The 15,899-nt window shown below is 40.5% G+C and overlaps 1 protein-coding gene and 1 long non-coding RNA gene across 3 annotated transcripts; both read left to right on the top strand.

Moving 5' to 3' along the window:
- The first annotated feature begins 1,418 nt into the window (after positions 1 to 1,418).
- On the top strand, positions 1,419 to 8,095 carry LOC139751849 (uncharacterized). Of its 2 annotated transcripts, none has more exons than XM_071667482.1 (5): positions 1,419 to 2,630; positions 3,831 to 4,133; positions 5,070 to 5,987; positions 7,345 to 7,449; positions 7,652 to 8,095. In XM_071667482.1, exons 1-3 carry the CDS (start codon positions 1,926 to 1,928, stop codon positions 5,070 to 5,072), a joined length of 1,011 nt encoding a protein of 336 aa, XP_071523583.1. In that variant the 5' UTR covers positions 1,419 to 1,925; the 3' UTR covers positions 5,073 to 5,987; positions 7,345 to 7,449; positions 7,652 to 8,095. The 2 variants fall into 2 exon arrangements, with proteins under 2 accessions (XP_071523583.1, XP_071523582.1); XM_071667481.1 differs by having other exon boundaries at positions 1,792 to 2,630; positions 3,927 to 4,133.
- A 572-nt stretch (positions 8,096 to 8,667) lies between these two features.
- LOC139751850 (uncharacterized) lies at positions 8,668 to 15,310 on the top strand. Its single transcript, XR_011713429.1, has 2 exons — positions 8,668 to 9,660; positions 11,359 to 15,310. It is a non-coding gene; the product is annotated as an uncharacterized lncRNA (long non-coding RNA).
- Positions 15,311 to 15,899: the final 589 nt, after the last annotated feature.

A 15,899-nucleotide genomic window follows, 5' to 3' on the forward strand; every position in this document is an offset into this window, starting at 1 on the left:
CCAGTTATGATTCGAGAGGAAATGAGACATTCATTAATTAATTCATTTATCTCTACAGTTATGATTCGTTTATGTTTTGATAATGTACATATTTTATTCCTGGAAAGGTTGACATGCCTAGTATGATTATGTACTTCTGAAGTGATTGTAACGGCTGCTGAAATGATTGTAACGTCTGCTGAAATGACTGAAACGTCTGCTGAAATGATTGTAACGGCTGCTGAAATGATTGTAACGTCTGCTGAAATGATTGTAACGGCTGCTGAAATGACTGAAACGGCTGCTGAAATGATTGTAACGGCTGCTGAAATGACTGAAGCGGCTGCTGAAATAACTGTAACGTCTGCTGAAATGATTGTAACGGCTGCTGAAATGACTGTAGCGGCTGCTGAAATGATTGTAACGGCTGCTGAAATAACTGTAACGTCTGCTGAAATGATTGTAACGTCTGCTGAAATTACTGTAGCGGCTGCTGAAATTATTGTAACGTCTGCTGAAATAACTGAAAAGGTTGCTCGAATGATTGTAACGTCTGCTGAAATTACTGAAACGGCTGCTGAAATGACTGTAACGTCTACTGAAACGGCTGCTGAAACGATTGTAACGTCTTCTGAAATGATTGTAACGGCTGCTAAAATGATTGTAACGTCTACTGAAATGATTGTAACGTCTACTGAAATGATCGTAACGTCCGCTGAAATCATCCATACGTCTACTGATATGATTGTAACTGCTACTGAAATTGTAATTGAAATGATTGTAACGGCTACTGAAATGATCGCAACGTCCACTGAAATGATCCGTACGTCTACTGAAATGGCTGTAACGGCTACTGAAATGAACTTTACCCGCATCTCCTAACCTGGTCGCATGGCATACCACCTGAAGTGGTGTTGTCTCTGTGTACTGAACACATGTCCAGACATGTCCCCTCCCCCCCCCCCACTTCCTCTCCTGTAACACGTCTGTACTTGTCTATACAATCTCTCTCTCTCTCTCTCTCTCTCTCTCTCTCTCTCTCTCTCTCTCTCTCTCTCTCTCTCTCTCTCTCTCTATGGACACTGAAACTGATCCAGTGGGTTTAGGAATATGGTCTTCCACAGTGGTAACCACTGCGTAAGCATATACGCCCATATATGACGTTATCATTTGAGAGAGGGGGGGGTTGGTTGGTTGGGGTGATGACGTCATGTATCAGTTGAGGTGGGGGGAGGGTGATGACGTCAGGTCCCGCGTTGGGGTGAGAACTAGCCTCGCTAAGGTTCGCCACTGGGGAGGGAGTGAGAGAGGGAGGGGAGTGTGTCTTGGTTGCTGGGTGGGGAGAGAGATGGACTCTCCCCTGGGAGAGGTGAGGGAGGGGGAGACACGCATCTGGTCTGGTCGCAAAACGTTTCGGTACGAATCCGTCTCCTAACCCCCCACAACCCCCCACACTTCCTCTCTCTCTCTCTCTCTCTCTCTCTCTCTCTCTCTCTCTCTCTCTCTCTCTCTCTCTCTCTCCGGAAGACAGTCTCACCCGCTTATAGGAGACGGAAATACCTAAAAGTTCCAAGAACTTCTCTTTTTTTTTTTTTTTTTTTACCTTGTGCGCGCATCTACAGAACAAACCCCCCCCCCCACCATCATTACCCCACAACCCCCTCTTCCTCCTCCTCCTCCTTCTCTCCCTCAATCCCTCCCCCAACACAAACAAACACCCCCACCACACCCCCACCTCAGCCGCCTCAGCCAATGAGGTGAGGCTGAGTGGCTCCAGTGCCCCCAACCCCCCACACTGAGTATGAACACACGGCACCCAGCAGTGAACATCCAGTTGCCTTGCTTACTCTAGCGTGAAAGCAATTCTCTCTCTCGAAGGCGATTGTGCTTAGACCACTTCATATATACATACATATACATTTATATATATTTATATATATATTTTCATGTGTGTAATTCTACATGAGAGAAGGTTTGAGAGCAGCAGTAGTGTGAAGACCACACCCACGTGTACACACACATACCGTTTTCCCTGCCTAGCATCAATTGAGCGATCCTACAATCCTCCCGGTCATCTCTCTCCTATTTTGCATATAATGGGGAACACTAGCTCAGCCCTTAGGGTCTCGCCTGAGAATGGCGTCCAGTATTATCCCTGGGACGCTGAAGAAATACCATTCTATCCCTGCGAGAGCCAGGAGCCACCATTGGACGACAGTATTGTCAATTTATACTTGCCCACCCCAAGCTGGCATGACGGAGGGTATCCTGACGAGGAGGAAGAGGAACAAGAGCTCCTCCTGATTAGCACGCCTCCTCCAGGGTATCGCCTGGTGGTCATGGACGACTCTGAAGGCGCCATGACAGGAGTCCACGAAGAAGAAGAGGTGGTGATGGTGGAGGAGGAGGAGGCGTCGACCCCCACGCCCTTCGTGGTCGTGTATGAAGCAATGGGACTGGCCAGCGCCTCCATGTGGGGAGGGCCTGGGCTCCTACAGGCCCTGGATGGTGACGCCACTGACCTGGTTCCTGAGGAAGGCCAAGACGGGAATGGGACTCGGCTGGGAAGCTTAGGGAAAAGGAATTTGGCTCCCGAGGGCTTGAATGGTCTTCAGTGGAATGAGGAAACCAGCTCCCCTGAGCCAGTGCAGGTATGTGGTGTGAGTGGCCTTATTTAAATAGTATTATTACTTTGACCATGAGATATGTATACTTTGACCATAATAGATGATATATTGATATATATATCTCCGTGTCATTGAGGTACTGCGGGTCACATTCCAGTTTAAGGGCACCACTGGGTGACTACAGCCATCTTTGCCCAGTAGTGACCAAACCCTTGGGCAATATTCATTTTAGGAAGCCTTTAATCGCGTATGATAACTTTGTAGGTTGACCTCCCCTTACTATAGCTTGGCCAGTTGGTTTTCTTTTGAGGTTTGGCTTGAATTGATTAAGCTAGGTAAGGCCAGGGTAGATTAGATAAGAGATGTAAAGTTCGTTTTCCAGTCTTGGTTTAAGATTATATCTTTCACCATCTCACAGTTTTCCCCTCAATTTCCAGGACCAACCACTCCAAACTTAATGATTGTCTTAATTACATGTTAATTTTCCTACTTCATCTGCAGATCCTTAGAACAGCCATACAAGGAACTCAACCTCATCTCTCTCTCGTCCATTTTATAAAGAAATTCATTTTGTAGAAAGTTTGTAAAGGGTTTAGCATGAACTAACTGCTTTATATTATGAAAAAGGTGTATTTAAAACGTTAAACTGTTTTCGAAGAAATATTTAATATGGCTTCCTTGAAATATATATATATATATATATATATATATATATATATATATATATATATATATATATATGAAGATTTTTGTATGGGATGAAATAGTATAATTTGGCTTCATTAAAAAAATCCTGTCACATTAACTCATCCAAAGTTTCTTTATACTGAATTCCTTTGATTGTTATATGTGTTAGTTCATATTGGATTCAGAGACTCGTACCTTTACGTTATAAGGGGGGGTGTTAACATGGACTACATTCAGTTAGTAAAAGTATTTTTAGTCTCAAAAATGGTAAACCATACCTGTTGAACACAGGCATCACATACTCCAACACCATTCTCCATCCTTTATTAACCTGGTATATTCACTTGGGCTTCTGAGTTCCATTTAGCTGACCACATACTTTCAGATATAATTATCTGTTCATAAAACATTCCCTCTTTAAAATGAGGTAACTGGCTTCTTACGTTAGATTTATGTATGAAAGCGAGTGGCACCCTTAAAATGGAATTTTACCCTGATTCACAAATAACATATATTGACAACCATGACCTGGTTTAGGATGCAGATAGGGACAACGCTGATGGTCTTGCCAACCGTCCTGAGAAAAGGAAGTTGTTAATTGACCACAGTGACGACATGTCTCCCCTGGACCAGGAGAACATGAACAGCCAGCCCAAGTACTTCAAGGTGGAGGAGCTGCACCTTGGCAGCAGCCTAGCGCACCACGACCAGGATGATCAAGAGAGACACTTGTCAAGTGTCAGGTCGGAGGACGAGCTGGTGTGTCTGGCACTCCAAGAGGAAAGAGCTGAGGAGTTTCTGCTTGAAGACGAAGAGGAGCTGTGTGAGGATATCAAGGAGGTAGGCGGGCCAACGCTGGAATGTGGGGATGAAGTGGGTTAAAGTTCTTTTTTTCTAAGTGGGAATATATGGATAATTAGACGTGTGGGCGAGAGGGATAGGTGGATAATATGTGTGGGCGAGAAGAACAGGTGGATAGTGAGTAGATGTGTGGGTGAGAGGGACATGTGGATAACGATATGTGTGGGCGAGAAGAATAGGTGGATAGCGAGTAGATGTGTGGGTAAGAGGGACAGGTGGATAATGAGATGTGTGGGCGAGAAGAATAGGGGGATAGCAAGTAGATGTGTGGGCGAGAGGGACAGATGGATAATGAGATGTGTGGGTGAGAAGAATAGGTGGATAGCGAGTAGATGTGTGGGCGAGAGGGACAGGTGGATAATATGCGTGGGCGAGAAGAATAGGTGGATAGCGAGTAGATGTGTGGGTGAGAGGGACAGGTGGATAACGATATGTGTGGGCGAGAAGAATAGGTGGATAGCGAGTAGATGTGTGGGCGGGAGGGATAGGCTGTCTTATTTTGGGCTAGAATCCTGTTATGTGAAGCACAAGAATAGGAAATCATGCCGGAAGTACATGGTCAAATGAGGTGTTAGATTAGGTTCGGGGGTTTTCTCCCCTTACAATTTTCCTTATTTTTAAGGATTTGTTCTTTAAGGGGGGGGGAGGCATATTTACTTTATTTTCAAGAATTTGCAGTTCACATAAATGAGCTACTTTGAAGTGTGAAGAAATCTAATCATACCACTTTCCACAATTTCCATGAAGCTGTAAAGCAGCTACACTTGAGTTAGAACACTTTTTACACTTAATGAAATAGAGAGAGAGAGAGAGAGAGAGGCTGACATTACATATTTTTTGTGTAATTCCACTTTTATATCCTCTATGGCTGGCGATGTAAATTAGATTTCCTCTCCCTCTTTTTTTTTTTATCAGTAATAACCTGTGGTCGATGGCCTGTTGAAATGGACCCATGACTGGGAGACAGGCTGGTTTGGCACCAGTGGCATTCACCACCCTCAAATGCAAGACGCCATCACTTCGCTGTGGACCTGCACACATCTGGTATCCAGGACTGGTGTTAACAGGAATGGAGAAAGGAAGAAGAATTTTTTTTTTTTCTTACACCATAGAGTATCAAAAGCCAAATTGGTTAACCCTTACATGAGAAGGAGCCTTCCCCCCATCACACACATGAATACAGACACACACATAGAAACTGTAATTGGCTAACATGGGGGGTTTTCCCCCAAAGGTGCCTTTTACTCCACCACCCTTATAGTACAAATACGTCATGACACACCCATTTTAAAAGGGGGATATCCCCCTTTCATCCTACCCTGTACACTCACCTACACACACTCATGTACATGTACTTACACAGTCACAGGTGTGCAAAGACAGTGCCACAGTCCATTCACACAGACGGTCGTGAGGGCCAACCCGCTCGTGCAACGAGCTTTCCTTGGTCGTAAAAAATCAACATCCGCTTGAACAACGAGAGGTTGAACGTTCAAGCACTTGGTTGCAAAACAGAATTATGCTAGCCTGGCACCCATGGCCCATAAGCCCCAAAAAAGAAGAATAGCAACCTAATGATGAAGCCCCTCCATTTCCTTTACATAAAACGATTGGCCACCAGCACAAATGAGTAATTCATTCCTCACTCACTCACACTCATTACTCATGAGATATCAGTACTGCAGACTTAATACTTAATTGCGTCTTGCCAAGAGCAATTACCTTTCTCCCGCCTCTAATCTCTCCACAGATCAGGTTGGAGAGTGGTGCCACTACCCTAGCCTAAGGCGCTGTCTCATCTACCGCCCATCACACAAGACTCTTCCTTGCCTGGTGAGTCCTGTTCCCCATTCCCAACCATCTCCGCCCATCTGCTTGTAAGTTCCTTTACGTTCCTCAGTTCTTTTCTACACGTGTTCAAGCAAGTTAATGCCATCCAGGAACATGGTAATTACCTGTTGATGCTGCTCTGGGAGGGAGTTTGTTATCCCATTGGTAAGTTAGACCTGCACTGAACAAAATGGAGATTTTTTGGACACTTGTGGAATCTGTGGTGTGATATACAGGCATGTTGGTAGAGGACAAGACTATACCTTTCTGTGTCTCCTCCTCCTCCTCCTCCTTTACTGTAGTTTATTGAAATTTCAAGTCTAATCATGATCAGAGAGAGAGAGACTTTCATTGCAAAACTTGGGTCCTTAAGGAGAAGGACCCCCTCAAAGTATGACATATTGACACCGTTTATTTTTTAATATAAAGGTCTTAAAATTCCTTGAATATGGGGATGTTAAACCTTAAATATTATCGTGATATAGGGTGTGCTTAATATATGACTTAACTGCCAGAAAATGATAAAAGAAAAAATAGGAGCGTAGGTTTGGTTGATTTTATGGGCTTTATTGTTAGTTTTAATTGTAGTATCATAGATAAGTGGGAAGTAGTTTCATTAAGCATAGATATTAGGCATGGTAATATTTAACTTTACCTAACGCAAACTGGATGAGGAATTGCATTGATTGTTACCTAACTCAAACAAGTTACAGAATTACATCGATGATTTGTATCCTAACTTAAACAAGTAATGGAATTACATCAATAATTTGTAACAACCTAACTCAAACAAGTTATGAAATTACATTGATAATTTGTAACCTTACTCAAACAAGTTATGGAATTATATCGATAATTTGTAACCTAATTCAAGCAAGTAATGGAATTACGTCAATAATTTGTAACCAAACTCAAACAAGTAATGGAATTACATCGATAATTTGTAACCTAACTCAAACATGTAATGGAATTACATCGATGATTTGTAATCTAACACAGTTGAACAAGTAATGGAATTACATCGATAATTTGTAACAACCTAACTTTAAAAAGTCATGGAATTATATCGATAATTTGTAACCTAACCTAACTCAAACAAGTTATGGAATGACAACGATGATTTGTAACCTAACCTAACTCAAACAAGTTATGGAATTACATCGATAATTTGTAACCTAACTCAAACTACTTCAGCATTTTCATCGAAAACCATGGTCCGGAGTTTCTTACCTACGTTGACATGTCCCATAGTTCTTTCTAGGAAAGATAAGACATTCTCTTTTATAGATGATAAGCTGTCTAATCTCTGTGCAAGCCTCACCAAAGGCCACCATTTCCTGTCAACTATTTTTCTCCCCAGGTGAACCAGTCCGGGATGTTTTGGGGACGACAGTTAATTATCCAGCATTTGCAATCACCTGACCCATCTCACCCCAAGCTCCACCACCAGTGATCTTGAACAAAGGTATATTTGCATATTGTGTCCTCTTGAATATATTTTCTGTGCATGTTTCACACACACACACACACACACACACACACTTCAAAGCCAATGTGGGACTGTATCATCAAACATATTCATTTCTCTGCCATTAATACGTACTTATGAAAGTTACTCAGTTCAGCTATGCATGAGTAGAGTTCATTTGATTCTTATTCCGTTTCAGAGAGCTGTTGGCAGCGTTGAATGGCCCTCTAGCATGCAGACCATGTCACCCAACAACTTCCCCCACCTGAATGGGGTTAAAGCTCTTCTGTCTACAGTAGCCACCCACCTATGCAACAACCTTCCTCCTCACCCACACAACTTTCCTACCCACACCCTCCCCCACCTTCCTATAAGACTATATACCCCCCGGCAGAGCTGCTTCATAGCGACTATATCGGTGACATATTTCTTAAAACACCTATTCCCTCATAATCTATATCCTTCCTATATTTTTTTTTTGCCTCATATATGATATATGTGTGTTTGTGTGTCCGCGTGTGTGTCTGTGGAAGAATTCCTGAAACTACCGTTTGCTTGGTAACTACGAACAACCTGGCTTAGGCTAATCCTATAAACTGCCGGAAGTTGTTAGTTTACCATAGCATAGAGAGAGAGAGAGAGAGAGAGAGAAAAAAAAAAAAGGACTGCAGGCCTAACTGGTCACTCCAGAGGTCACTAGTGGTCATTCCAGTCCAACAAGCTACCAAGTACATCTCTCCATTTATGGAATTTCCCCAACATGCATAAACTACCAATGCGTAATTCTCCACAACACGACTTTCTCCCAATAGAATTCCTTTCCTTTTACCTGTCAGCATAAAGACCTACATCAGTACTATAACAAGACATATATATATATATATATATATATATATATATATATATATATATATATATATATATATATATATATATATTCTTTCTTTCTTTCAAACTATTCGCCATTTCCCGCATTAGCGAGGTAGCGTTAAGAACAGATGACTGGGCCTTTGAGGGACTACCCTCACCTGGCCCAATTCTCTGTTCCTTTTTTGGAAAAAAAAAAAAAAAAAAAATGAGAGGGGAGGATTTCCAGCCCCCCGCTCCCTCCCCTTTTAGTCGCCTTCTACGACACGCAGGGAATACGTGGGAAGTATTCTTGCTCCCCTATCCCCAGGGATAATATATATATATATATATATATATATATATATATATTTTTTTTTTTTTTTTTTTTTTTTTTTTCATACCATTCACCATTTCCCGCGTCGAGGTAGCGTTAAGAACAGAGGACTGGGCCTCTGAGGAAACATCCTCACCCGCCCCCTTCTCTGTTCCTTCCTTTGGAAAATTAAAAGAAAATACGAAAGGGGAGGATTTCCAGGCCCCCGCTCCCTTCCCTTTTAGTCGCCTTCTACGACACGCAGGGAATACATGGGAAGTATTCTTTCTCCCCTATCCCCAGAGATAATATATACATATATATATATATATATATATATATATATATATATATATATATATATATATATATATATATATATACCCAACCCCTTCCCGAAATATAACTCTTCAACGGGCAGCCCCACCATCCAATTCCCCTCCCAGCAACTCCACCAATACGTATTGACTTTCCCCACCACACAATTTCTTCACCCCACAGATTCCCCCACCACCTCCCCCTCACACCACTTTTTCTCTATACTACCATTATTACACCACAGCTCCCCACCTTACAACTTCCCCAATACATCATAACCACACATCTCCACCACACAACATGTCAGCCACTATTAATCCCCCCTAACCACACCACTTCTCCATCACATTATCCCCACCCCCCCCTACACCCCCACACCATACATCCTCATCACACATCACCTCCACACACCTCCCCAACCGTACATTTTATCCTACCATTCAGCTTCCTACCACACAGTCCACCCACTACACACACACACACACCCACCCACAACCCCTCATTTCCTCTCACACCCACCCACAATCCTTGTTTCTGCCCGCCACACATATCCCAACCCCTCCCCACATCCCACAGCAGAGGCATCACCCCTCACATGATGTTCATCTGCATAATAGATGCCTGAAGAAGACATGGATTGTGACACAGAGCCCTCTAGTCCAGCTCTAAAGCTTATTAAGTTCGTCTAGGCTTATGCTGAAAAGTTTCCAAGACGCCAGGTTCCTCAGGTGAGTGAACACTTTTTCCGGAATACTATTAATGACTTTATTGGTAGTAATATAAATGTAGTTATAGCACTGAGAAGGTAACCTGTTTGTGGTGGTTGCAGTGGTATCCCAGTGGATTTTAGTGTATTGGATGTAGTTGCAATGGTAACACTGGGTTTCTATGTACTTGAGGTGGTTGTTATGGTATCAATGTGTTTCTATGCAATGGAGGTGGTTGTTATAGTAACAGTGGGTTTCTATGCAATTGAGGTGGTTGTTATGGTAACAATGTTTCTATGCAATTGAGGTGGTTGTTATGGTAACAATGTTTCTATGCAATTGAGGTGGTTGTTATGGTAACAGTGTGTTTCTATGCAATTGAGGTGGTTGTTATGGTAACAGTGTGTTTCTATGCAATTGAGGTGGTTATAGTAACAGTGGGTTTCTATGCAATTGAGGTGGTTGTTATGGTAACAATGTTTCTATGCAATTGAGGTGGTTGTTATGGTAACAGTGTGTTTCTATGCAATTGAGGTGGTTGTTATGGTAACAGTGTGTTTCTATGCAATTGAGGTGGTTATAGTAACAGTGGGTTTCTATGCAATTGAGGTGGTTGTTATGGTAACAATGTTTCTATGCAATTGAGGTGGTTGTTATGGTAACTGTGTTTCTATGCAATTGAGGTGGTTGTCATAGTAACAGTGTGTTTCTATGCAATTGAGGTGGTTGTTATGGTAACAATGTTTCTATGCAATTGAGGTGGTTGTTATGGTAACAGTGTGTTTCTATGCAATTGAGGTGGTTGTCATAGTAACAGTGTGTTTCTATGCAATTGAGGTGGTTGTTATGGTAACAATGTTTCTATGCAATTGAGGTGGTTGTTATGGTAACAATGTTTCTATGCAATTGAGGTGGTTGTTATGGTAACAGTGTGTTTCTATGCAATTGAGGTGGTTGTTATGGTAACAGTGTGTTTCTATGCAATTGAGGTGGTTGTTATAGTAACAGTGGGTTTCTATGCAATTGAGGTGGTTGTTATGGTAACAGTGTGTTTCTATGCAATTAAGGTGATTGTTATGGTAACAATGGGTTTCTATACAATTGAGATGGTTGTTATGGTAACAGTTTGTTTCTATGCAATTGAGGTGGTTGTTATGGTAAGTGGGTTTCTATCCAATTGAGGTGGTTGTTATGGTAACAGTGGGTTTCTATGCAATTAAGGTGGTTGTTATGGTAACAATGAGTTTCTTCTGTAAGGTGGTTGTTATGGTAACTGGATTTATATGTACTGGAGGGAGTTGTTCTGGTAACTGTGGGCTTCTATGTACATGAGGTTGTTGTTATGGTAACTGTGGGTTTCTGTGTGCTTGATGTGGTTGTTATGGTAGTTAGTTTTCTATGTACTTGAGGTGGTTGTTGTGGCAACAGTGGGTTTCTATGTATTTCAAAAATGTTCAAATTACATGTCATGAACTGGCATAGACATACTTGTGTGGTACTCCATACTAATGGATATATATTTTCTGACTTTGCATTAAGCTTTTACTCATGAAGAATTTCATTTGTATCTTGTATACAATTTGTCAGTAACGACATCTTATCTCTTTAATGGAAGTTCATCATGCTTATAACAGTCAGTGCGAACATCAGTTGAAGATTTTTTTTCCTGATAATTCCAGGATTTTAAAAATCTTGAAGTACATTTCTTCTTGTTTCCAGGTTTCTAATCACTACGACCAAAGTGTTCATTAGGATTAACCGGCCATTTCCTCTCCATAGCCTCGACATAAGTGGTGCCCCTCTTAGGGCTTGGCTTGCAAGGATAGCAGAGAACGTTCCATTGTCCCTCGCTCTGTGGAACTCTACTTCTACTACATATAGTTGAAGACAGAACAAGGAAATGGAAGGGAACTAACTGTATCAGGCCTGTTAGCCCATGCAAGGCTTTTTTTTTCTTTATAGCGCCTTTCCAATGTAGCTCATGAAACCACTCTGAATTTGACACTTTTTATAGTTTATTTTTAATTTTAGTGTTGTAATTTGGTAACTTATTCCACCCTTCATCAGCTGCATTTCTAAACAGTTGCTTTCCCAAACTGTTTGTTGCTGAAGAATATTATTTTTGGGCAGGCTTCTGTTTGTGTTTGGTTAGGGGAAACTATTAAACAGTGCAGGCCAAAGTTCAATGTGCAGTTTGTGACCTTTAAAGCATATTCTACTGACATTAGATTGTGTGTGTGTGAAACTCTGAAAATGTATATTGCTAAGACAGAGGAGTTCAGAAATTCTGCACATCAGGAGAATGGGAAGTTACTCTTAAGTTTTATCAAGCCCCACAAGCATGTAACGAGGGACACTGTTGCAAGGTGGATTTGAACAGTGCTTTCTCTGTCAGGCATAGACTCCAGCCAGTATTCAGCGGGCAGTCTTCGGCCTGCAGCTGCATCGAAAGCCAAAGCCATGGTTCTACCGATTGGACACATCATGGCAAGGGCTGGGTGGTCCAGGGCTGCCACTTTTGCCAAGTTTTATGACAAGGAGATTGTCACGATCCTTTCCAAGATGCTGTCCTTCAATAGTCTGTTCATTTTGTTTGCATAGGAGATGTTGTCTCTTGTCACCTGGTCCATGGCTATGTAAATTTCTTACTGTATTGCAGTTGGTTACTGCTTGTATCATTTCTCCTCTCTGCATGTCTACAGTACGACACCCACATGGCTTCAAAACCTCATGGGAAAGTGACCTCTAGCAGAGGTGTGATTTGCTGACGTAAAATTAATGAAGTACATGAGACTTACCATAGGTAAATTGAAATGTGCTTCGAATTTTATGAAGCAAATCACCTCTGCTAGAAGGGAGCTTTCACATGCCCACCTCTCCCACCCTACACTCTGTAGCGTCTTGTGGCTTACATATTTCTAGCAGTGCAAAATGTTCAGTTACTTTCATGTGGTTGGTCGTACTCTTTAAAGTCTGGTGGCGTGAAGTGGCAAAGCGCATCTCATGTGAAAGCTCCCTTCTAGCAGAGGTGATTTGCTTCATAAAATTCGAAGCACATTTCAACTGACCTACGGTAAGTCTCATGTACTTCATTAATTGTCATATAACCTTTGCACTTTTATTGCGTACTTTCAAAGGGGTCATTCCAAGTAGGCTCTTTGCCTCACCTCAGGTGTTTCTAAGTTGTTTTCTTGGTCTTAAGTGCTTATCAGTATCCCTAAGATCCCACCCATACTGATTTCTCAATATCAGTGTTGTTAATGAGAGGAAATGTACCCCAGCTTTCTCTCTTAGTGATGTATATCTAATATTTGCCAGCACTGAATTTTTGTAGGCAATTTTCTGCTCATATTTCTAATTAATTGAGGTCTCCTTTAGTACTATAAGATCTTCTTGAATCTATGAGCCGCCCTATTTTTGTATCAACAAATGTCTGTGTCATTAGTGAATATTGTAGGTCCCATCACAGGTCCTTGCAGAATGCTACCAGTCATCAGTCCCCATTTTCAAATAGAGCCATATATGCTGAACCTTATGTTTCCTGACAGTTAGCCAAGCTCTTTTCAAATACAGAATTTCCCCTTTAATGCCATTTGCTTCTGTGTTCATCGTGATTTGCTCATGAGGAACATGTCAGTTCCCTTACTAAAGTCAGTTTTTTCATCATTTTCTTCTGCCTCAAGATTTAAAGATGACAGCATGTTTAGGAGATAAGACCTCTCTGTAGTAAGGCCAAGCTGTGAATCATTAATAGAATTTTGCTGTTTTAGATGAGTTTGATTTTTTTACCTGCTGTTCATGCCCGTAACCAATGTTCCATTAATTTGACAGTAGTTAGAGGCTTATAAAGACCTATTATCCTTTTTTTAGAATTGGGATTACATTTTTCATCTTCCATGACTTTTCACAACTTTTGACTTTAGAGATGTGTTCATTATATTTACCAGTTGGTGACCAATATCCTCCTTGCACTGCTTTTATTGTAGATCCTGGGATTTATTTCTTCAGGTCCATGTAATTTAATTGGCTTTGGCATAGATATGTGCTGTATACCATTGTTTGTAATTATAACAAATTTTCATAATTCCTACTTCTTATTTCCCGTAGATCTTCTTTGGCATGTACAGAAATAGATTATTTAGTTAAACCTAGTTCCATTTTGAGTAATTCATTTTTTTAATCTCGTATTTGCTTTGTATATTTGAAAGAATCCCTCTAGGATGTGATTTTTGGTTCTTGGGTTGCACTTATTTCATTCTCTCTTTTTGTCCTTAACTCCTTTTTTTTATATTTAGTCAATTCTCAGAACTGAACCCTAAGACATACCTTTTTTTCTCAATCTTTGTTTGTCCAGTAATGCTTTAATTCATTTGAGCATCCACCTAAGTTCATTAGAATTTGATTTGTTTCTAAGGAATATTGAAAAAAATATTCTTTTAGAATCTTTTTATTTTTTTTATCTCTGGCTTGGCAGTAGGTCAACTCTAGAGGTCACAGTAACCTCTGGGGTCAGATCACCTGAGGTCAGGTCATATTCATTAAGTTTTCCTCATTTGAATTTCTCATTTGGCATGTTTCTCTTTAAAAAGAAGCTGATCTGAAGTCTGACTCACTTTTTTTTTATATTCATTCTCCATATCACTTAAAAATAGATTTCTTTCGTATCATTTTTACCTAACATACCCCATACCTCAATACTAATAACTTGCTTCTCTTGAATAAAACTAGATTTAGGGTATTATTTTCTCTGACATTTTCTCTTGCATACTGCTTTAGAAAACAGTTCTTGACTGCTTACAAAAAATGTGTGTCATAACTGCCCACTCTCCCTCTGGAAAACTGAAGCCCCTTTGTGTAAACTAGCCACACGAAGATTGACCATTATGATACTTCCTCCTTCCCTTGAACAGTTAAGCTGTGGAATTCTCTTCTGTCTTTTATCTTTATCTCTTCACATCTTTTCTTCCCTTTGACAGTCATGTTTACAAAACTCCTGCACAAATTTCTATTTTCTTTTATATTTTTATTTCACCTGAGATTTGCTCGCGTCGTGGTTGTCATTACGAAAGAAAAGTGCATTTATATCTTGCTACACTAATAATTTCTAACATATGTACTTTCCTTCCAGTCAGCTTTACCCATGCATAGGCATCATTTAGTTCAACCTAAATTTTCTCTCTGAGACTGGGCCTTCACACTCCAAATTGAACTGTTGACAATTCTCATGTCTCCAATAAAGTTCACCTGATTTTGAGTGATTTCTTTTCTTCACTAACTTCCTTAAACTCTTTCATTTGGCTTTTTTATACAGACAAAGTATTTCTAATGGTGGTATGGACAAAGGGTACATAGCTAGGCATTCTATCCATATATTTGTAATATGCTTGTGTCGGAAGCATAACAATGGTATAAAGAAGTGATCCATGATGGCATTTTGAGTGTAGTTTTTCTGAATTCTTTCACATATTAGGCTCAGAGTTCTGTAAACCGTTCACTTACATTGTAAGGTGTTGATTAAGTCAGTTATTGATTTCCAGTTTTTTATTTTAACAATTTTCTTAATAAATCTTGAAATCACCCAATGAGACCCAGTCCCTGGTCTGTACATGTGCCCTGTACCATCTTCCACAGGAATGCAAAATAAACTTGCCTGTTTGGTAGCATATCAGAATCGTTGTATTCATTTTTGATTTTATATCCCTTTCCGTGTAACATTTTTACCCTTGTCTTATGGACAATCACCTTACTCTTTGGTGAAATTATTCATTAACCTATAGATGATATTTACCTTGTGGGTCATGAAGGTAATTTTTGAGCAAGGTTCATAGTTCCTAATTTTTCAAGTTTTCCCACATATTCATTATTAATGTCAGATTATTCTACAGTGACAACAAGGCAGACAATAAAGACTCCAATTTTATGGATATTTATTCTAAAATGTTTTGTGTTTTTTGTTTGAAATTGAAAAAGAAATCCAAAATTTCCTTTACCATTATCCCAGTGACAATAGAACCCTCAGTTCTGAGCCTCGCATCCCTCAGTGAGGGAGAATAGGAAAAAAAGGCATGAAGGTACCTGTACCCATATAATATTTTTCTACATAAATAGATATCACTGAAAAGATATACATATAGGAATATGTCCATAACTAAAGAAACTGTTGAACTGAGTGACAAATGAAAGAGAAACAAGATTTGTTCTCAAACTGACACACAAAGACAGGGTGGACATAGTAATTCCTCACGTGTCGTAGAAGGTGA

This window comes from Panulirus ornatus, chromosome 12 (genome assembly GCF_036320965.1).
Source record: "Panulirus ornatus isolate Po-2019 chromosome 12, ASM3632096v1, whole genome shotgun sequence".
Taxonomy (NCBI): Eukaryota; Metazoa; Arthropoda; class Malacostraca; order Decapoda; family Palinuridae; genus Panulirus; species Panulirus ornatus.

What these genes read in the sequence shown, in the direction of transcription:
- LOC139751849 (XM_071667482.1), top strand. Translation starts at nt 1,926, where the DNA reads ATGTGTGTAATTCTACATGAGAGAAGGTTTGAGAGCAGCAGTAGTGTG. An exon ending in GCTCCCCTGAGCCAGTGCAG is followed by an intron (nt 2,631 to 3,830) that starts GTATGTGGTGTG and finishes GACCTGGTTTAG; the next exon opens with GATGCAGATAGGGACAACGC.